Genomic DNA, 22,816 nt, shown 5'->3' with positions numbered 1-22,816 from the left:
TTGCTTTTTTGAAAATATGTATTTTCTAGCTTTGCACTATTAACTTAAATTCATTTTTAAACCCTGACTGCTATAATTGGAGATTTTTAGATACTCACACATTTCAAATTTCCTATGTTGTCACTATGTAGTACTGGCCCAGCCAAAGCCAAGTTATTCGGTGCGAAACCTTCAGAATAGAGGGAACTCACTTAGAGCAGGAATACAGCAATATCAATGCAGTATTACTGGATTATCCTAAGACCTTGAGCAGCAGTCACTAAAGCTCATGATTCATTGCATTAGTGTTTCCAGTTAACATGTGTCTGTGTGTATCTGTATTAGGCAGCAGCAATGTGTAACCTGAAGTTATACATTTGAGGATAAGAATGGTCTATCTTCTAAAACAAAGAACAGGCTAAGAAGAAGGGGAAGCTTGGCCATCAGTTTCAGAAATCTGGCTCTTGGTTCTAGTGTCCCTAGTTTAATTCTCTCATAAAACAATTGACTTTACTTTTAGGAGTAGCATTCCAGTTTTCAAGAGCAATGAAACCATGTTCAACCAGGATCAGGTTTCCAGGGCCCCATTTTAGTAACAAGCATAGCTCAAACCAGGCTGAGCCTAAGAGCATTCCATGACGAGCAGCAGAAGCTTTGCAAACTATGGTTAGAAGGCACATTTCATGACCTTTAGCCTGACAAATAGCGTGTGGATTGTTGCTTTATCTCCCAAGGAGGAGCTCATCAGAAATAGAAAAAAAAAAAAAGCCATGGTAAATTGTTGCGAACTGTTGCAGAAACTGTGTTGCAAAGACGTCTCCACCAGCAAAATCTCATCAAGTCTTCAGCATAGCAGTGCCCAAAGTTTTCCTCCCCTTACATGGACTGCTTGAGACAACATAGACATGCTGCCCATGCTGATTATAATTGGTAGCCTTTTGAATTACGTTGTACATCCTTGCTTCACTATTCCTTCACAGGACCCTGTGCTGCACACAATAATCTTATGCTAATAGAGGTTTTTAAATTATTAATTCATTTTTAGAGATGACGTCTTAGAGAAAACAACAGACCTTTTGTTTACAGCAGCCATTTTTTTTTCTTATTTTGAAACAGGGTTTCTCTGCCTAACAGTCCTGACTGTCCTAGAACTCACTTTATAGACCAGGCTGATCTCGAACTCACAGAGATCCTTTAGCCTCTGTCTCCTGAGCGCTGGGATTAAAGGTGTGCGCCATCAAGGTCCGACACAGCAGTCATTCTTAATCCTCAGTAGCTTTCCATGGCTTCACTTAACTACAATAAGCTATGGTTCTAAAGTATTGACTGGAAAATTCCAGAAATGACTATTTTATAACTTTCCATTTATTATTTTCATTAAAGTATACTATTATAATAGCTTGGTTCTATCATTAGTTATTGTTACTTTTCTCAATTCAACCTTATAATAGGTATCAAGTATAGGAAAAAAAAAGTGATAGGTGTGTACGGAGTTCAGTAATTGCTGTGAATTCTGATACATACTGTGGGTCTTGGAACGTATTCTCCGAAGATAAATGAGGAAACATTTACTTTAAATTTTTAATAAAATATTTTATAACATTAAAAATGTAAAGCTTCATTATATATCGATTGACATATATTCAGGAGAGTAAATGCATTTGTGAAAAAGAGGAACAACAATTGAAAATCTTTTTATTGTTTTTAGAGCATCTTGCTTCTGCTTCTAGAGACATCTGGAATCTTTGAAACCCTTACTGTTTATGAAATATACCTGGGTTTTGTAGTACTAATCTTTCAAGACTATTGTCATTAGCCAAGTCTATGAAAAAAAAGAATATGTAGTTCTTTTGACGAAGATGAAATTATTGACTTGGAATTTGATTTTCTGTTAAAAGGCACACAGAATGGCAAGAGAGGAGATGTACTCAAGACCAAAGAAGATAGAGATGTACAGTGGGCCCTTGGGGGAGTAAAACCACTCTTTCCCTCATTTTCCAGAGCTCTTTTCAAGTGACTAACTACTTAGCTGTTCCTCTACATTTAGTGCGGCACATCTGCTAAGGAAGATTCCTCAAACACAGCCCCCTTTTAGATCCTCAGCAAGTACTGGTTATGCCCAGCCAAACTTCTCTCTGGGAGAAACATTCATGGATTTCAAAAACTATTTTTATTTATTCTTTGAGAATCTCATTCATGTACACAATGTACTTTTGTCATGTGGCCTCTCTTCTTCAACTCCTCCAAGACCCCTCCCACCGTGTCTCAGGCTCAACAGCACCGTCTGAGTCCAGTTCTGGCTGCCCCTGTGAGTATGAGTTGTGGACCTCCACTAGAGAAAGGACAACTTACCAGGGGCAATAGCAGGAAGAAAACTGGCCCCTCCTTCCCCAGCAGCCAACAACTGCTAAAAGCTTCTCTCCTAGAGGCAGGGATTCATGAGCCCCCACCCCATCCATGGTGGAATCTCTACTAAGGAGCCACTGAAGGTCTTCTGAGGGGAGATTTTTAGGGCACTGAAGGGGGTTGGGGAACTTTCTGGACCCATCTTCAGCTTCAGGTCTGTGAAATGTCCCTATTAGGTACTCCTCCACCTGGTGCTCTTTGCCCTGACAGTCATAGCTGCCTTAGGCAACTAGGTTACAGAGCTCATGATATTTCTGGTAGGAGGGCTTGAGGACTGGAAGGGGGAAGAGGGAACTGGATAGCTCAGGGGCCCAGCTACTGTCATCTGATCTCACTTACCCTTGGGCGTTTTTGAATCTGGCTCCTCTTCACACAGTCTTGAAATATGCGCCAGCCCTTCCACAGCCATTGACAAGTGGTCTCTGGAGCCAGAGTGCCTGAGCTGGAAGCCAGGATCATCTAATTACTACCTGTGAGGCTTTCGGCAAGTCAGTTCTTTACTCCCTGCCTCAATTTCCCTAACTTAACAATGGAGACTGTAGTGAACAAATTAGAAAACAAAAAGTGTTGACAAAATTAAGGAAATACTACTTGTAAAGCTGTTAGTGTGGCACATAGGGTAAAACTTTTCAGTAAACTTTAGTGATAAAATATATCAGCGACCAAAAGTTGAAAAGGGCCCAGGGTCTTAAGAAAACATAATGTGTTGGACAAAGGCAGTGTGGAAAACTTTGGGATCTAAAATGGGGGCAGAGAGTTCATTTCTGGCTAAAACGCAACCTGACAAATTCCTGGACCTTGGACAAAGTAGGATTACTTTTATGGCACTTGAGGTCAGGAGGGAGGGACGGAAGGAGAGGAAGGGTGGAGGCCATGTGGGAAGGGGCTAGGGACCTGTGGACTGTGGGGTGAGGGAAAAGTGCTGAGGTCGGGAAACAGGTGCCCTGTTTCAACATCCCTCCAAGCTGAGCCTCCAGGGTGGGTGCTGCTTGTATCTGCTAGTGCAGTAGTCAGGTCACCTTCCTCCAAGTGAGCCTCAACAATCCCAGAAATGCCATCTTAAAGGCAGTGCCCACATTCATCCTTGCCTTCTTTTCCCTGAAAGCTATAACCAAAAAAAAAAAAAAATTCCTCAGAAAGGGCAATGGCATAGAATGAAAATTAGTACTACATAGTGAGAAAAAAGTGTCAGAAGAGCTGTGAAAAAAAAAAAAAAAAAAAAAAAAAAAAAAAAAAAAATCCAGGTTTTTTTTTCTGTGGAGTTCTGGTGAAACATCTAGATTCTGGTCACCCCACCCACAGGAGTTCATCCGGACACTTTAACTAGACCAGCTCCTGAAGCTTTCCAACACGTGGCTAGAAAACTCAAAGATCTAGCCTGCATTCTCTTGCTTGGTCCGGTATGGCTTTCTTAGGCTGAAACAGTTGGTCACAGGAACATTTCCCCAACCCCACCCCCCACAGTCAACAAACAACAGCAGAGGTAAAAATGTTAACTTGTGAACATGTCTTCCCTTTAACAAAGAAAGACTCTCCTAGGATAATCTTCATAGTTCCTTTAATTGTATTCCTTGATTTTCCTGGCTTGGTTTCTTAAAACATATAACGTTGTAATTTTCGATCAGCTGCAAATCTTCCATTTTAAAGTTCTGAAATTTTATTTTTCCTACTTCCACTTAGGAAAACCCAGAAGCATTTTGCTGGTCACTCAGGAAATCTTAAATTGTTTTAAAGGAATAGGGTTTTGTGTGGCAGGGTTGTCAAGATTTGAGTTCTTTGATAGTGTAGTTTCTGTAATTACATATATATTTATATATGTATATATTTATATATATTTGGTTTTAGAAGATTTGATTCAGAACACCCAGGCTTGTTATTCTGAAGGAGGGAGGAGGTGGTTGATTGCTTCTGTAGCCTTTAACCGAGAATCTTTAAGTAGCTAGACTGGGTTCCTTGGATAAACTGTAGCCATTACAGAGCTCACGGAGACTCTGAGATAAAGGATCGTAAAGAAGTCAAACTCTAGCGTTGGAACAGTCAGAAAATAAACAAAATTCACTAACATATAATAACAACAATTACAAAAGTTCAGAAGCTGGGTCAGAAATGACAGATTCGAGGACAGTGTGTGTGTGTGTGGGGGGGGAATTATTTGTATAAATCTTTCTAGGATAGGTAACAAAATTTGTTCGTTTTTTTTAAAAAAAGAAAGAAAAAGAAAGAAAGAAACAGGAAACAAGGTCCTAAAAGCATCAAGACTTGGAGTTCTGGTGCTCTAAGCACAGTAAGCTCGCTCCGGGGAATGTAAGCAGCTTCAGGGCATTTTCTGAAGTGTTCTTTGTAGTGCGCAAGTGCTTTAGAATGCGGTTAGTTCCACGCATTGGCTCCCTTTTCTGTAAATGCTTGAAGAGGCAACTTATTAAAGTTTGCCATGCAGGAACCAAGTGTCAACCTCCTTGCGCTTTGTGGAGAAACAGGGGCGCACAGCTCCGGAGCCCTTAAAAGTTTTGCAATGAATGAGTGAATGAATGAAACCGGGCCGGAAAGTGGAGGCTGGAAAGCAAGCAGAAACTTTCTGGGCTCACATAAGCTCCAAGCCTGCAAACTTTGGAGCCACAGGACAGCCAGGACTGCTGACAGTGAGTCTGTGTCTCTTTGCCCAAACACCTGTTCACAGGTGTGGTTTTGCCTGAGCAGCCTCCGCCAGACGCCAATTAGCCCCCGGGCTAGAGGAGCTGGAGCCACAGATGCCTCCAGGGGGACCTAAGGAACTTTGTCCCTTTCTGTCCTGTTCTGTGCCAAAGGCTTTGAAGATCAAGCTGTAGCAGCCCTGGGGACTCAGTTTCTCCATTCGCACTAGTGTGTACCCAAGTCTGCTCCCTAAACGGATGAGCGAATCCTTTCCCACTCTTTCCTGATTCTTTTTTTCTTCTGCTGCTGCTTCTTTAATCGATGGAGCGATTAAAGGAGAGGGGGCAAGCTAGAGAACTCAGACCACTAGGAAAGTTACAATGTTTCTTCGGGGGAGATGACGGTGCGGGTTGTTTGGACTGTGGCAAGGCTGTGGGGCCCAGACTGGGAGCGGCGCTGAGCGGGACCGGTTTTCCGGGGCTGGCAGCTGCCTAGCAAAAGTTTCCTGTGGAACAGTGGCCGGCGGGGGCGGGGGCGGCAGGCGCAGCCCAGGACCCGGGGGCGGGGTGCGGGCGGCTAGGGGCCGGCCCGAAGACCGTTAGAGGCTCCCTCTGCCCCCGGGCCCCCCTGGCTCGCCTCCCCGCTGCGCGGCTGCCCACCTGGCGACGTGACGCTCCACCAATCCCCTTCGAGCTCCTCCGGGCCCCTTGGCCTTGCACCGCCCCCCTCCTCACCCTGAAAGGCGCACCCTGCCGGGACCGCCCTGCGCTCTCGCCGCGGAGCACCCTTCTGGCTTCTTCGTCTCTCGGACAGACAGACGCTGGAGCTCTCTTCTCTTGCCCTTAGCCCAACTTTCTTTCCCGCCTCTCGAAAACTCCGAGCTTCCCTCTTCCTCCTCCCTTAAGCTTGTTCTTTGCCACTCCATTTTCCCCCTCCTCTCCCAAGCCACAAACCCACCTCCCCTTTCCTTTCGCCCATCCCCTCCTCCCTTCCCGGGACCCCCTTAAACTCTTCTTCCTCCTTCAACTCAGAGACTCGGTCCCAGCGCTCCTGCTCCCTCTAGGTCTCCTGCTCCGGTTCTTCTCGAAGTCATGGCAGGACCAGGGGGTTGGAGGGACAAGGAGGTGACAGATCTGGGCCATTTACTGGTAAGTAAAGGACACCAGGCCATTGCCCTTCTTGTGCGCTTCTTTCCCAGGCTTGCAAAGCCCGGGGAAGAAAGCCCACACCCTCCAGTGCCTAGGCCAGTACTTCGACGGGCCGTGGCTCAGGATGGGCCAGAGAAGCTCCTGTGCGGAATCAGCGCCCCTGGGCTCCTAGCCGAGGTGAGGGCCACAAAAATCAAAGGGACAGGGTGAGGTTGGGGAGAAAGAAGTGGGTGCTAAAGGGTGGGACCTTTCTTAACTAGAGCCAGCATTGTCTAGCAGCGCCCGGGTACCTGTAATAGGAGGGTTCCTAGAACGGACAAGTGGCTGATGACCTCCTTTGCCCCCCGCCGCACCGAAGAGATCTCTGTACCTATGGGTGACGCCCTTAAAAAAAGTAATGAGCACTAGAAAAAATGAAGCATCATAGTCACACTATAGTAGCAGTTTCTAAAACTTTACTCTTACCAGGAGAATGTTCTCGACTTATTGTTGCTGGAGCGAAAAGAACTCGACGCCGCCTGGATAAAAACTGAATTCTGAACATGGCCTTTTAATTTTTAAAACAGTGTATTATGACCGCTAGATATTGAAATGTAATTCTTTGTTTGTGGTTATCATGCACAGGGTCTCCTTTTGCTCCGTGTCCCGTTGAAACTGCTTGGTGAGCCATTAAAGCCATCGCAAACAACAGGCTTACTACTGTAACAACACCGTTTATTTCATTGGCATCTGGTTTCTGGCTGATACTGGATCCCACCCAAATCCATTTTTCAAGTTCCCTTTTTAGATTGGCATTTCACTTGCACCCAATCTTGAATGCAAACGTCTGCTAGACTCTCCAAAGGGGAACTAACCAGGCACTGTGTTGGAATGATCGCCAAGCATGTGGAGTTCGGGGCATTGGCCTCCTTGCCTTGAGAAAAGCTAAATATTAACCGCGAGGTTATAGGACTATTCAAAGTCATCGTGACTTAATTAATTTTGTGAATGTTTGGCATTTAAAGATACGTGTTGTTAATGATGGCAGATACCTGACTCCCTAAAAATGGGCCACTCCCAAGGCCTCCTTTAATAATTTCACAGTATGTAGTGTGGTCTGTGGTGAGGGGAGGTGATCTACATGGCTAATATTTTAGCAAACTGTTATCAGTCAGTAAAAGAACATGCTTCAATACAAAACCGTCACATGTCAATTGTTAGAATTGCTGTTATTGTTGCAACTTCATAAAATAAGATCAAAGAATTTAAAAAACTTAAACCATTTTTCATCCCACATACACTTAAAATCACTTCTTTTCCAGGATGGACACATGAGATGTCTAGATTATGGAGGCTTCCGTTGGTGAATTGCCTTCTGAGCAGAATTTTTCAATGCAGTCTAAGATTGATTTAATTCTAAGCCCGTGAGTGACCTCCTTGCCTCCTTAGCTCCATGTGTGTGCGCGCGCGCGTGTGTGTGTGTGTGTGTGTGTGTGAGAGAGAGAGAGAGAGAGAGAGAGAGAGAGAGAGAGAGAGAGAGAGAGAGTGCACGTGTGCATGCGCACACGCGCGCGTCCACGAGGTGTGAAAGCACACATGGACAAGCTGAAATAAATTGGTTTCTGAAAAGGATCAAATTGAGGATAGAAATGATAGCACAGGGAATTCCAAACTCAAAGAACAACAATAGCAGAAAACGTAAAGGTGCTATTCCCACAAACAATGGGGATAAATTTCCTGGATTCACTCACCTGGTTATGGCTTTGGAACATAAAGATCTGATGGGAGTCCATGAGATAAGTAAAAAAGCTTAAATCTTGATTTTATAGTTCACTAGACGATTAGTATTCTCAAGATTGGGTGAGGGTGGTAATGGGTACAGGAGAAAAAGAAAAAAATTGATTTGTAATGTTGGGGAATATGGAAAAGACACAAAAAATAGGGTAAAAATGATATTTTCCCTCATTTTAAATCATCATGGAAGGTTCAATTTAGGAAAATTCTTATATTTCACAATTTTATTTTAGAGTAATTTTCTGTACTATCTGAGCAAATCATGGGTAATTCTCCCCTCTCCCTAGATCTAAATTCCAAGAAGAGAAATACAGCTGAGGAGTAGTGGCATGCTCTTCAGTATTTTTCTTTATATCAGATGTTTAGAGATGTAAAGTTGCAGTTTCTTCAGTCACCGAGGTGTAGTTGTTTTTTTTTACACTTAATGTTTATTTCACATTTAACTTATTTTGTGAAGACTTTGTAAGCAAATGAATAGATGAATTGATAAGTTAGATAGACATTTGCAATTTGACGCAAAGAGACCTGACCAAGCAAAGAAAAGGGCACAGAGCAGTGAATGTCCCTTACAATAGTTATCTTCAATAGGACACATGTGAAGGACAGAAGAATATTGGCATATGTTCTGCTAAGTGAAACAGTTTGCAAACAGCTAGATAATGATGAGAGATTCAAACCTTGAAAGGCCAGAGTGATCACAAAGAATCTTGGAGGCCAGGGTGTGGCCTGGCTGAGCTGTAGAGTGCATGCCTGGCTCGCACAGGCCCTGGGTCCCATTCCCATATCACACAGGCACACATAAACGTATATGTAAATCTTTAAGAGTGTAGAAGTACAAGTAAATATAGGTTTGGTATTTATACATTACATACTCTTTGATTGTTCAAGTAAATGAACATAAACCAGAACCCCTAGAGAGTATAAGCGTGTACAGGAGTACAATTCAGAATCTAAGAAACAGATGGAAATTTGAGCCATGGAAGTAGAAGGACCATGACTTGGAGGCTCGTGTGGGCTACATAGTATTCTAGAATAGCCTGAGCTTCCAAAAAGACTCTCTTTGTGACACAAAACAACAAAAAGTGATATAAATTTATGTGGTATTTTTAGTTAGATAATGTTTTATACTGAAACATTAATCAGTAGTGAAAGTAGAAGAGAAAAATTATATAAGTTTCACAATCATAAATGTTGTTTTGATGTACTTATCAAACCTTTGCATAGGGCCTTAGAGACATAAAATATGAAAGCCATTGCAATTATCAATTCAATCATATTTGCTCTTGGTTTTTAAGACAGGGTTTCGTGTAGCCGTGGCCGGTTTCCAACTGTTTCTATAGCTAACACTGCTCTTGAGCTCCAAGTTCTTTTGCCTTTATTTTCTGTGTACTGGTAGTAAATATGGGTCACCACATAATCACACTTTTTAATGACCTGCTCTAACTTTTCCCAATTTTTAACTGAATGTATACTTCCTATAGGAGAAGAAAAGTACAGAGATTTGTGATTTTATGTTTTCTTTGCAGAAACAATTGCAATGTTGTATGTGTTTATAACTGAATTGTATATTACATTTTCATTAATTTATAATTTATTATACATGTATGTATGACAAGTAAGCCTGCATAACTCAATCTTCCTCTTCGACATATCTAGCTGGTCTCTCACGACGATTGTCCCCAAGCATTTCCTACCCAGTATGGTAATGACATTCCTAGTGGCTTTGCCCTTGGTATTTCACACTGACATATGTACTCCTAATCTATATTGGGGTCAGGATTAGACAGGCTTTGAGGGCAGTAGTGGCAGAAGTGATCCGAAATAGTACATGATCCAAATGCTATATTTGAAATACATTAGGCTTATATTTAATTATAACATCCAGTTTCCCCACTCTTCACTAAGAAGGCAAAACCTGAGTTCCGCATTCAGTCCTGAGATGCTTCCCACTTGACCAAGTTCCTCAGCTACTGTGTGGAAACCAATTCTTGCCTTCGAGGGCACCAGGTTTGAAACAGCCAGCATAACATCCATTACACGGAGAATACTGCTTCGGCTTGACCTTGCAGTTCAATCTATTTTCTGAGCCACATTCCGTGTCCCTAGCACAGGTTTTGTTCCTCAGGTTAGTGCACACACAGAGTACATGAATTGAGAATCAGCTGGGTATCTTAAAAGAACTGTCTGTCCAAGGGAACTCTTGATTTCATAATCTTCCTCCGAGCCTAAGGATTATTTATTTTTAAACAAGATTTCTAAATGAGTTTTGTGGAGGGAATAGATAGCCAAGCCATGGATTACCAAGGAGTCATCTATAAAGGTTTTCTTCTCTAAGCTGATTTGATTGTGAAGCTCATCCTAGCCATTGTCTCTGAGTTTTGCTCTAGTATTTAGCTCATTCGAACCAACCTTTTAGGAACTCTACCCACAAGTTCTTTTCTTAAAAGCACTTTTTGTAACATTAAAACACGTGGAAGAAATCCTCTGCCATCTCTCTATACTCCCAGTGTTTATTCCCACTCTTTGCTGTGTAAGCCGTGGAACATGTTTCCTAACCTTTAAGTGAATGTAAGTACATTGGAAACTCTGCTACCTGTGTTGACCGTGGATCGCTTTTCTTTCCCTCTTTGTATAGGCGCATTTAGTTTTATTGATCAAGCTAGGACTGTCTTCCTTGACCAGGAAACACTGCCTTCTAGTGGTTCTTCTGCATCCTTCCACCACACACCCTTAAGAAAGTGAGCCCCTTAATATTCTTTCTTTAACCTGTATAAAAAAAAAAAGAAAGTGAGCCCCTGTGGTGCTCAGTCTTTCCAGCTCCTCCTGCCTTCAGAAGAAACAACTCTGAAATTCCAGCTTCCAAGGGCAACTTAATTAGGGATTTTAACTTGAATATGTCGAAATATGTGAAAAATAGTTTTTTAAAATTGCCTAATGGTTTCTGGCTCAGAAATAAGTTGACCCCTCCCCCTTTTTAAAATTTCACTTTTTGAGAGAAGATCTAGGAATCTGGGTTTCTTTTTTTTTATAATCCAAAATAAAAGTGGAATGACTGAAGTATTAATTTACAAATCAGTTTTTCCTCTTTTTACCTGAATTTAGTTAGCATTTAGTTGTAAAGCAGATGAGACATGGATTAACAACATTACACAAACTGAGTGAAAATATTAGCCTTAAAACATAGGAAGACTAAGTTTGATATGCTTTTAAAACTTGAAGTTTAAGAATGTATTATTTTATTTAAAGTTAGGGTAATTAGATGGTGTCATTGTCAAGACTAGAAAACAGATTTCTGGCAATGTTAAGGAAGCTAAAATGAGGGTTCTGGGGTTTGCACTTTACAGCTCCTCACTTTCTTTTTTTGAGTAGACATCTGACAAAATCTCACTATAAGACATGCTTATTGTTGTAGGCAGAAATAGGATAAGATAAATGTCTGACTTTTTCTGAAAATTCAGAGATACCAGCTATATTGACAGACAATATGAGAGTTGCCTAAGATGGCGTCTTTATCACGTTAAACACAAATGCACTTCTAAAAACAATAGCTTACCCAATAGGAGTTAGCTAACTTGATTGTTTTAAGAAGGAACCTGGTCCTGCGAGATGACTCAGGAGGTAATCATGCTTGCCCCCAAGTCTGAAGACTGGACTTCAGTCCCCGGAACTTACTAGGTCAAAACACAGACTCCTCAGGAGTTGTCCTCTGACCTCCATCTATGTGTCATGGCAGAGAGGAAATGAATAAATAAATCAATGGATCTTTAAAAAAGTGAACAGTTGTTGTTTCTCTTGAATTGCTAATGGTGTAAAAAAAAGCTTCTCAATGATCTCTTTGAATGAAATATGCTAAAGTGATAGTCCCTAAAAGGTGGTTCTTACTAACCCCTGTGTCATTTACCTCTTCCCCATAAACCTTGCCGAGTCATAGAAAAAGCTGAGAGTCATACTAGATAAGAGATAGACTTTACTTCTCAAATACTAAAAGCTGTCCTTTAAACATTTTTTAAACTTTCAATAGGAAGATGTACCATGATTTACTTGCTTATAATCATGACTTTATTGTGATATCAAATTCAATGAGTGTTTTAAGGAAATAGGATTCTGGGTTGCTGCGTTAACAATGTTTTTGTCAATACTGGGGAAACGTCTCGATTTTAGGATCAAAGAACCTGGTTTTTTTCTTATAAAATATTAGAACTCAGAAATCACTGGACATAATGCCTTTATTTTCACATGGGCTAAAGGAACCCAGGAGAATAAATAAACTACCCAGAGTTGTATAGTTAGTAAATAGCGGCTCTGGAGCTAAAACTCCGTTGTTCTGACTGCTTTCTGTGTACATGTTGACTAAGGCTGAGCCAGAGTTGTCATTTGCCTGACAGTTTTTTTAGACCAGGTAAATATCATACTAATCTTAAGAAATCTATGACTTTCTTCGTGGATGCTCCTTACACTAAGTAGCTTTCTATTTATTATTTTTTTATCTTGCATTTTTATAGTGATAAAATTATTTTATAACATCATTAAATATTTGTGTTCTATATACTTTCTGGATTTGCAAGTATTTGCCAATGTCTCTACCATTCTGTGTATGACTTGATATCTACTCATGATTCATACAAAATTTTCTAAAATCTCTGCTATTGATTAAGAAAATTAAATTTATTTAACCATGTTTTTGGTAAATAGGAAGATAATCCATGAGGATGCATGTAAAAGTGACTCAGTCTAAGGACATTTTTACCTATTTCTTTTGGGATGTGGGTTCATCAAAGAACATGTTCTAGGGAGTGCCTTTTGTTTTATAAATTCTAAAGGAACAATGCAGATTTTTTTCAAGAAAACTGATAATTTTTGTTCTACATTTTGTAGGATCCAACTGGAATATTCTCACTAGATAAAACCATTGGTCTTGGTACTTATGGAAGAATCTATTTGGTAAGTGGAACTAGGTTATTTATTCATGCTTAATTTTCTAATAACAGCAATTGTGAGTTAAACCCTAACAATGCAAATAAAATACAGCGTATAAAGTACAATGCATAAATCTGATAAGCGAATCAACTTAAAATATGAGGTTTAAAAATTTACTGTTTATTGATGCAAAAATGGATTGAAAAATCTATATTGAAGCAATGAACATAAGATGCAAAATTAAAAGCAAAAATAAAACTCTTCGACTGAAAGGGGAAAAAACCAAGTAGAATTTGCCAAAATAATAATATCATTTGTTTTATAATATGTATTAATGACTTTTAGTTATTTATATTCAACTTTAAATTGAATGTTTTATTATGGATAGGCAAAGTTTATTAATTTTCTATATTAATGCACACGAGTCTGCAAATGTGTAAAATTTGCTAATTTTTCAAGAAATGCTACACTTTCCATGGTACACATCTTTAATTCCAGTACTTTGGAAGCAGAGGCAGGTGGATCTCTGTGAGTTCAAACCCAGCCTGGTCTATAGAGTGAGTTCTGGGACAGCCAGGCCTATTACACAAAGAAAATCATCTCAGTGAGGGTTTGTAAGTGCTACACTTACTTAATAATTATATATTAAACACTTAAGTATGTCACAGGAATTAAGATAATCTCTCGGGATGAACTAATGAATGAAACAAGTGTATGTCCTGCTTTTTTGAGGCTTACAATACTGAAACATGTCAAGTATGCATATGTAGAGAGGCTTTTTTAAAACACCCACATATAGTATATAAGTAAACAGACAGCTTTATAATTTTAATTGTCATGCATTAACTGTTAGAAAATTCCTAGCAGCCGGGCGGTGGTGGCCCACGCCTTTAATCCCAACACTCGGGAGGAGGCAGAGGCAGGCGGATCTCTGTGAGTTCGAGACCAGCCTGGTCTACAGAGCTAGTTCCAGGACAGGCTCCAAAGCCACAGAGAAACCCTGTCTCGAAAAAAAAAAAAAAAAAAAAAAAAAAAAGAAAATTCCTAGCAATATAGATAGATAAAACATGAAAATTCATTTAGATTAAAGGATCAATGCTAACCTACCTCCTAAAGAGTTAAAAACTGATATCAGGAGGATAAAGAATGAAGTGCTGTCATGGTGGATATTAAGACATTCCAGCAGGGAAGGACAGTAATAAAGACTTGCAAATAGCCTTGTCACCTTAGTCCAGCCTGCTTCTTGTACTCAAAAATACGGTAAATTTCTAGTTCTCTATCATATGTTATAAAATATAAGGTTGTGCACAAGGAAGCACTTCTTTTTCTAAAGCCTTTCCCTTGAAACCAATAGCAGTGTCTCTGCTAGCTAACCTTACTGCCTACTGATCGCAGGTCATAGTTATATGCATTGTGTAGCAGTGTCCTAATAGAGACCTAAAGGAAACATCTTTCCCATTGACACAAGGGTGCCCTCTAGAAGGGCATGAGGCGTCTTCTCTAATTTATCTACCAACATTGGAGTGAGAGATGCTTATTAAATTTTTTCACCAAAGTACATTCCACGGAGTAGCAAGAGCAATGTTGGCAAGCCCTACATATAGAGAGAAGCTTAGCAAGTACGAAAAACAGAGAGAGTGATAATCAAAAGGACAAAAGTTTCCTTTTCTTCAAATAAACAGAATCGATTAGCTACAGACAGTAATAATGGCACAGAGCCAAGTATATTGCTTATGCTAATTTTTATTTCATACTTGCTAATATTCTCACTTGCCTCCTGATACACTGATAAAATACCATAGACATGGGCAGCAAAATACCTTTTTGTGGTAGATACATCTAGAATATGTATATTCTATAGATATTTTAGTTCCTGAGACATATGTATATATGCATTTGTAATTCCTCTGACTAAGAAGTATAGTAACTCCTCCATCACCAAATGATGCAAGTAAGGTAAGAATTGAACATCCATCAGAGGACATCAGAGCTGTGATGTCTTGACCAGAACAGTCAAAAAGGTAAAAAAAAAAAAGGTATGTTATGCATGGGAATTTATTAAAAAAACAACAACTCTGGGTTTAGTATAAAATTAATAAAATTTACTCATGAATTTAAACAAATATTTATAGTCATATAGCTATCACCACAATAAAGACTTTAATATAGTTTTTATGTTAATGAAAGTCAAGGAATGCTTTTACACTCAGCTGTGTGGTATACCAGATGTGCGATGATTATAATTATTATGAATTTTGTTTTTACATATAATTACTATTGTGCTATAAATTTATTTATATATTCACTGTTTCTATGCTTACTGTTTTTGGGGGTTGGATGGTCAAGTTCCTTAGACAAAATAAAAATAATGCCTTTTATATTAACATTTAATTTAGTCATTTCTAAAATTTTTATTTCTTTATAAAAATTCAATTGTGTATCTGGTATGAAGAGCTTAAGACTGAAGGCCTTAATGTCCCTTATAGTTCGAGGTTTCTACTAATGAAATGCATGACTTCTTTACTTCTGGAAGATATTTACAGCCATAGGAGCTCTATTGACATTTTCTCTCAGCAATATAAACACGTTACTCCATTTCCATCTGGTTTCCATAGTTTCTGAAGTCTTGTGTATATGAGGGGGAGGGAGAGAAAGAGAGTGTGTGTGTTTCTGTGTGGTTCATGTTCTTGCCCCATCCTAGTAGGGTTGCCCCTTCCTTCATTATGTTTGTGCCATGAATCCACACAGAGATGCCTTTATGTCTGCAATTACATCCTGTATCTCACTTACTGAGATTTTTGCAGATTCGTGCTTGGCCTTTAGTAATTCACTTAAAAAATACATGACTTCTTCATGTCTGCTTCTATGTATGCCTGTTCCCCCTGCGGCCATAGGTGAGTCCACGCCTTTCTTCAGACTTAAGGTTTGTTGACTGCTTTGAAACTTCTTTCTAGAATAAAAAAGTGTGATTTTGTAGATTGTTTGATTTTTTTCTTGATGTTAGGCTAGGAGTGATTCTCTTTCTGGAATTCATATCCTAATCCAAAGCAAGCAGTCTGCCTGAATTTCTTTTAATGAGAGCTCAGGATGCAGTCATTCATTGTGTAGATTTTATGTGAACCTATTGAGATCCAGAGGTAAAAAATATTTCTCATTCTCGGGTTTTCTAAACAGAACGCAGTTTCGTGACATTGATGATTAAAGCTCTATTTACAACGTAAAGTTGTCTTTCTGTCACTCACACATGACTTTACCCCTTTTTATTATATCTCAAATTAATTTCTTTCTGCAGAAAGATACAGTAATATTATCCTCATAGAAAACAACATGGAGTAAGTGTTCATCAGTTTTAAAGTGATTCTCCTCTTTACACTAATAATTCTGCTTTTAGAAGTGTATAATTGAACACTCCAAATTAGAAGAATAAAGATACTCCCTGCAGTGGAAAGTTGGCTTATTGTGGTGAGGACACGGTACCATTGAACCAGGCAGATCTACTTCAGAGCTTAGCGCTCTGACAGTGAATCAGTCACTTAACCTCCGATTACACATTTCTTTTGTTTATAAGACAGAGCTCATTCTCCTTACCTTGCAGACTTGAATACAACTCAGAAAGAGTATTTATAGAACGTTTGACATATGGTAGATTTCTATTAAAACGGCTATTACTGTCATTATTGCTACAATTATTTCCACAAAGAAAAATTCAGTAACACTGTAAATAATACAAAAAAAAGTCATGGAAAGAATAACCTTATGCTTGGTATTTCACTGTATTGTAAAGCAGTATTTAGTAAAATGACAGAACAAAATGATATAGTCATTATTACACTTACATCTTGATTATGGTTATGACTAAATATGCAGATGAACAATACTGAATAAACCTTAGTTTAGTAAGATATTGGGTAATTTTTCTAGTCTATATTTTTCCTAGATTTTTTCTGTCTATAATATTACATGCTTGACATAAAAACACATGTCTAAATTTTACATATATACATCTATTCTATATTCGATAGTACCACCTGTTAAACAACTAACCTATACAACAAAATGGAGATATGATACTATTCAAAGTTACTGTGTGAGTGACTCACAGAGTCCTTTGCTTTTTTGGTACTGTCAACCACATCCCCTGCTGTTGTTTGTTTTGGTTAAAAGTCTCTCCAATGTCTTCCAGCTTGTTTCCAAGGCCTCCTTCTTTGACAGGTTTCCAGCTGTCTGCTGAGGTCTGTGCACATAGAAATGAAGACTGAGTTTCACTCTGTTCTACCTTGTAACTCTTCTCCTTCCCGTCTTCTAATTAGACAGCTATCTTCCCTCTCTATCCTTCTTCCTGCCAATACAAACTTCACTAGAAATTGTGGGTTTCCTTTTCCTTCTTCATTTTAGGAGAGAGAGGGAAGTACAGCTCTTCCCCTTTCCCCCAGTGGGGTTAGAAATGATATTTTCTCTTTACCTTTAACTACTAGTCTCATAGCTTCTAACTAGCAAGTTCAATTGGAAGGATATTTAATATTTGGCTATGAGATGGTATATCTGCAAAAAGAAAATAGGATATGGGCTGGCAAGCTAGCTTAGTGGGTAAGCTAGCTTAGTGGGTAAGCTACAGTGTATACCTGATGACCTTAGTTCAATCCCCAGAGTCGTTATGAAGGTAGGAGAGAATCAAATCTACAAAGGTGTTCTCCAGTCTCCGTATGTACACTATGGCATATGAGTGATACCCCCCACCTCTCCAGAGATGGTAAAAATATGTTGCAATTCATTCTTCAATGATGCAGGATAAAACTCAAATTTTTCTAGGAGCAATGTACACAGACGAGCCTCAGTAATTATATGAAATACTGAGCAAGAGACCAAGACCCTTTAGGGAGGAAGGAGGGAAATTGACAACTTGACCATGTTAACTTACACTAAGCATGTCACTTTAATTTTCTAAGCATATTTATTCAACAATAATATAAATGTTCCAGACATGATAATTGTCAAGGTTTCTTGTGCTTTGAGCTTTGAGATACAGCACTTCACATAGTGCCTGACACCACATGTAATGTAGGCAAGTTGTACTATCATTAAAATAATGACAACAATCCTGTAGTCTTTCTGCTTTCTTACACACTACAAGTTGATTATTGGCTAGTGCCAATTTGTTGCAGTAGTTCTATGTTTTAGTTCACCAAACAAAATATTCTTCAGTGTGGTTTTCTGTTTCTTCCTCTGTTTCACCACCTGATAGGCTTGATTATTAGCCGAGTAATTATTAGCCATTGTACAGGTAAAAAAATTGCAGTAGGTATATGAAGAATGCAAATATGCATTGGTATGTAATATTAGTGAAACAGTCAACAGGACTTTCAAAATAAATTAAATGAGCCAGACGGTGGTGGCACACGCCTGTAATCCCAGCACTTGGGAGGCAGAGACAGGCGGATCTCTGTGAGTTCGAGGCCAGCCTGGTCTACCAAGGGAGTTCCAGGACAGGCTCCAAAGCTACAGAGAAACCCTGTCTCAAAAAAAAAAAAAAAAAATGAATTAAATGACATTGGCCTTCATGAGATCTCAACTGTACTTCTCACATCTGAAACCCACTCCTACATTACCATTTAGACGTGTGGAAGACAATTAAAGGAGCTAAATGTCTCAAGGCAACCGTTTCAAGCAAAGAAAAATTCATGTGAAATATAGTAAAAATTTATGTAGATGAAACTGAAGCTTACCTTGGATGTTGATCCTTGGGAGATCTTATAGAAATCTGCCCCTTGGTAGTCAGAAGGTTAATTCAGGTAAATTATAGTAAATAATTCCTGACTTGGTTCTGCTCTGGAAATGCACCACTTATTGTGCAAGATGTGCACATCTTGTTTAAAAACACCATCCAATGCATGGCTCTTAAATTTAATTGTTCATATGCACTCTTGGACACATTGCTTCTTTTTGCAATCCTTCTCATACAGGTGAGAGTGAGGTTTATTAGTTGCATTTTCTGCATTTAAATTTAGAGCAAGGAATGGGAAAAGAAAGGAAGGAAAGAAAAGTCTTCAAAGTTGATGACATACAATTTATGATATTTAAAATTAATTTCCAGAAATATGGTGCTGACATTTGAGTTGCCTAGCCACTAGGTCTATTGGATGAGAGAATGAATATTTTTCCTTTTAGGCTGAAATTCTACTGTTTATTTGCCTACCAAATGTCTAGCACTGTGAATGCTTTCTTTTTAGGTAGGAAAGTTTCCTCACATCCTTGCCATTTTGCAAATATAGCTCAATTAAGTCAGCCAACAAATATTACTTGAGTGCCCACAGAGAACACAGCGCTAGCTATTTTATCATCTATTGCAAGCCTCTGAAGCAGGAGCTGAAGCTGATGCTTAATTGAAACAATAGGCCTACCAGGCTATTGCGTCCTCTTCATACAATACCCCAGTTCTGGAGCAGGGCCTTGCTCCTGCCTCCTTTCTGTCACTTTGCTCCTTTGTGATGATATGCCTCAGATGTAAGAATTGGTCCTTCTCAAGCACCATCAGACTGACCTAGCATAAGAAATGTTAAGTGTATCTATTACAAAAAGCATTGTTTCGAATGTCTAAAATGTTCATGATGTGATAAGACAATCAGAAACCTATGTGGAGACAATTTTTCTTTTGTTTATTTGAGACTTCACGTTTGACAAAGGAATAAGAGGAAGAAAAGGGAGAAAAATTAGAGTGGCCAAAGAGGAGAATATACAAAGTATAATGAAGGTTCTGACCAATGAGATTACTAGAAGAACTTCACCTTCACTAAGAGAACACAGGTTGAATATTTGTAGTATGGTGGTGAAAAGGACCAGCATGGGCCAAGTGAATTGAGACTCAGGACCAAATTAATGGAAAGTACTGAGTCTTACATGCCTTGGAGAAAAGGTTGTGTTTCTATCTTGGCAGTGTCTCTCTCAAACTGTGGTAAAGGATATAGGCCTCTGAATTTTAGGCTTGCCTTCCCCCCATATTATCAAAACTTGTGTTTCTCAATTAATCTTGAAGAAGAAAGAAGCCATTAACATTATAGTTAGAGAAGAACAAGTCATGTATGAATTTCTGCCTCTAAAATATAATTAATGTATTCAATATAATATATGGAAGATCAAGTTTTAAATACACATATAAATCGTTTTCATATTAGCAGAGCAAACTTAGTTCCCTTGGCTTTATTTTAGCTTTTACCAGTTTCTCACTAGGTCACCATCACATTTTATTAAATAGACACTTTGTAAAATAACACTTGCATTATTGAAATAATGTAATAAAATAAGAATGAGCCCTATTTGTTTTCCGGGCTTCTCAACAGTCTATCATATTTGTGTACCTTTAACTAAGATACTGTTGTGAGTGGTGCAATATTTGTGATTAGAAATTAGTATGTCATTGTGACTCTCTGAGAAGTGTAAAAAGAAAAGTGGAAGCTCCCAGAAATTGATTTTGCTCAGTTATTTCAGTGGTTAAAAACTTACATTTAATTAGCAAAATTAAAGACAATATAAAGGGCAACTAAAATATAAAAACAGGTCTTTATGCTACAGTTTTATTTCCCCTGCTGAGCAACACCTATGTTATAATAAAGTGCTCTCCTACCAAAGCATGAGAAAGAAGAGGAAAATGAGATGTTGGGGAAATAATGGCATCATAGTGCTGGCTTATGTGTCATTTGTTTTATAAAATAAAAAAGCATCTATAAGTTTGTCTTTTTAGAGAGAGTCCCTCTATGAATAGGAAAAGAAGGTTGGATTGTTCAGAGTTCCCTGAGGGGAGAAAAGATTGATTATAGTCTAAGCAATGCCAGTGACATTTTGTGTAAATCATTAACTGTGAAGAGCAAAAAACAAAAAAGCGCCACCATGACCAAAAAAAAAAAAAAAAAGTACAGGCCTAAGAGTCCTTAGAGAAGGACAACTTTTCTTGACTTGGAGAAAAATACTGCAATATATTATTGAAATATTATCTACTTTTAGCGAGTGTGACCTCAAGGTCTAAACAGCACATTGCACTGTTCCTAGCTCTTACTTTTAATTATTACCTTTCTAACTCACAAGAGCACTGTGATATGAGTGTCTTGCTCATTCACACATTAGGACACAGAAGATGGAAGAGATAATGAACAAACTGACAAAAATATATAATATAGTATAGCTAAAATTTCCTCAAACCCCAGGATTGAGGAAATTTGGGTTTACTTTGCAATTTCTATATGTTATATAATATATATAATATTGTATACACACATAATAGATTAGCATGACTTGATGGCTTTGTTAAAAGATGGGCATGATGGTAAGTAGGACAAGGAGGAATGGATATGGAAGGAGTTGGGGTAGGGATCAGATATGATCAAAATACATTGAGTGGGATTCTTAAAGACCTAATAAAATAAAATTAAAACCAACACTCTTAAGTGTATGTACTAAATGTATCTGTTGATATACATCTAGTAACGTGTAAAGATTAGACTGTAGAAAGCTTAGAGACCCTTTTCTCTGCTTAAGAACATAACTTCTCCCAGAAAAGACATGAAAAATTTTGCACATAAGGGTTAAGTGGCCATAGCTTGGAAGGTTAGACAGTGGCAGAGGGTGAGAGTTGAGCAAATGGACATAGAGGGAAAGCTTTGGCATTGCAGATATGGAGATGAGAACCAGATGTACCTTTTCAGATGTCTCTTATATTGTCTCTTCAGATGGGGGTGCAGGTTTCAACAGAACTTACTGCTCATGATTTCCCTAGTGCTTAGCCTCTATAAGAGTTGTAATCAGCCAAATTCTTCCCACCTTGTCACAAAACAGTGTTGCAATGACAGTATAAAGCCAGCTAGAAGGCTTGGAGTGGATGGCGAAAGGTTAGTTAGTCTTTAAAACTGCTATGGAAATTCTATAGAGAGCAGGGATCCAGTTATACGGTTTATAAAATTTTGACTGTACTCCTGGATTTCATAATGAAGTTAATTGCACATGTGAGGAGAGAAGGCCATCAAGAATAAATGACAAGGGAAAATTTCCTGGTCGATTTTCTATTGTCCACATTTATGTTTCCATTTTACCTTAAGAATTATCATTTAACAAAGAGATTATGATTTAGAAGGGGTGCATCCAGGAAATAATTTTTAACCACATTTTAATTCTCGTTGGAACAAGCATGGTACCTTATACCCATAGTGCTTAGTGCATTTTCTGTTGGCACTAAAGGATATGTACAGAAATGACTTCCTCACAAATGGCACTTTATTAGGAGCTCTCTGCAGATGCACTTTGATGGGAAGGACTAATGACACCCTGCTTAGCCTTTCAAATTATGCCACCTAAGTAACTTTCTATTCTGACTTTTGAAAAAAAGGTGGTACTGTGTAGAGATAAATCTTTCCAAAGGATGGAAATATTAGCTCTACTTTTTATTACTCTCTTCTGAATGAGTCATTTAGAAAGCTTGAAAGAGTATATTTTTTTGCAGGGTACTGTAGTTTGCTGTAGTGTTGTTGGCATGGCCAAATAAGATGGTTTCAAGAGAGCTTCATACCTTCAGGAAGATGTCTAGAGCATGTACAAATATTTCCTGACTTGGAAAATTGGCAGCCATTAGGAAGAAAAACACAAATAAATAAGAACATACAAATGTCCTTGCTTCCCTTCACCTTCTACCCATACTCGCCAGCTTCTTAACTATACTAAATTTTATTATGCTTTAAAATAAATTAAATGACCCAAAATAGTAAACTCTAAAAGATTTAGTAGTGTAGTTTTTTTTTGCTACTCTCCATTCCCTCCCCCTTCCCACTTAGTTTTGGTCTCTTTCCTTTCTGCCTCTCTTTTATTCTCTTTTCCACTCCCTCTCTCTTCGTTGATAACAAACTTGTCTGGGTTTATTGGATGCTGTTCCAGCTGCAAGGTCCCAGAATGCTACTATTAGTCAAACTCTGTGTGTGTGTGTG

The 22,816-nt window shown here is 38.7% G+C and overlaps 1 protein-coding gene across 1 annotated transcript in view; it reads left to right on the top strand.

Moving 5' to 3' along the window:
- Positions 1–5,781: 5,781 nt before the first annotated feature.
- Nrk (Nik related kinase) overlaps positions 5,782–22,816 on the top strand; it is a 98,557-nt gene continuing 81,522 nt past the window's right edge. The window contains exons 1-2 of the mRNA XM_005367370.1: positions 5,782–6,164; positions 12,813–12,878. Of these exons, the coding sequence (XP_005367427.1) occupies positions 6,108–6,164; positions 12,813–12,878 (123 nt within the window). The 5' untranslated portion in view covers positions 5,782–6,107. The remainder of the gene's footprint in view (positions 6,165–12,812; positions 12,879–22,816) is intronic.

This window comes from Microtus ochrogaster, unplaced genomic scaffold, assembly GCF_000317375.1.
Source record: "Microtus ochrogaster isolate Prairie Vole_2 unplaced genomic scaffold, MicOch1.0 UNK17, whole genome shotgun sequence".
In the NCBI taxonomy this organism is placed as follows: Eukaryota; Metazoa; Chordata; class Mammalia; order Rodentia; family Cricetidae; genus Microtus; species Microtus ochrogaster.
The sequence above is the reverse complement of the archived record's forward strand: the minus strand, read 5'-3'. Positions and strand labels throughout refer to the sequence as shown.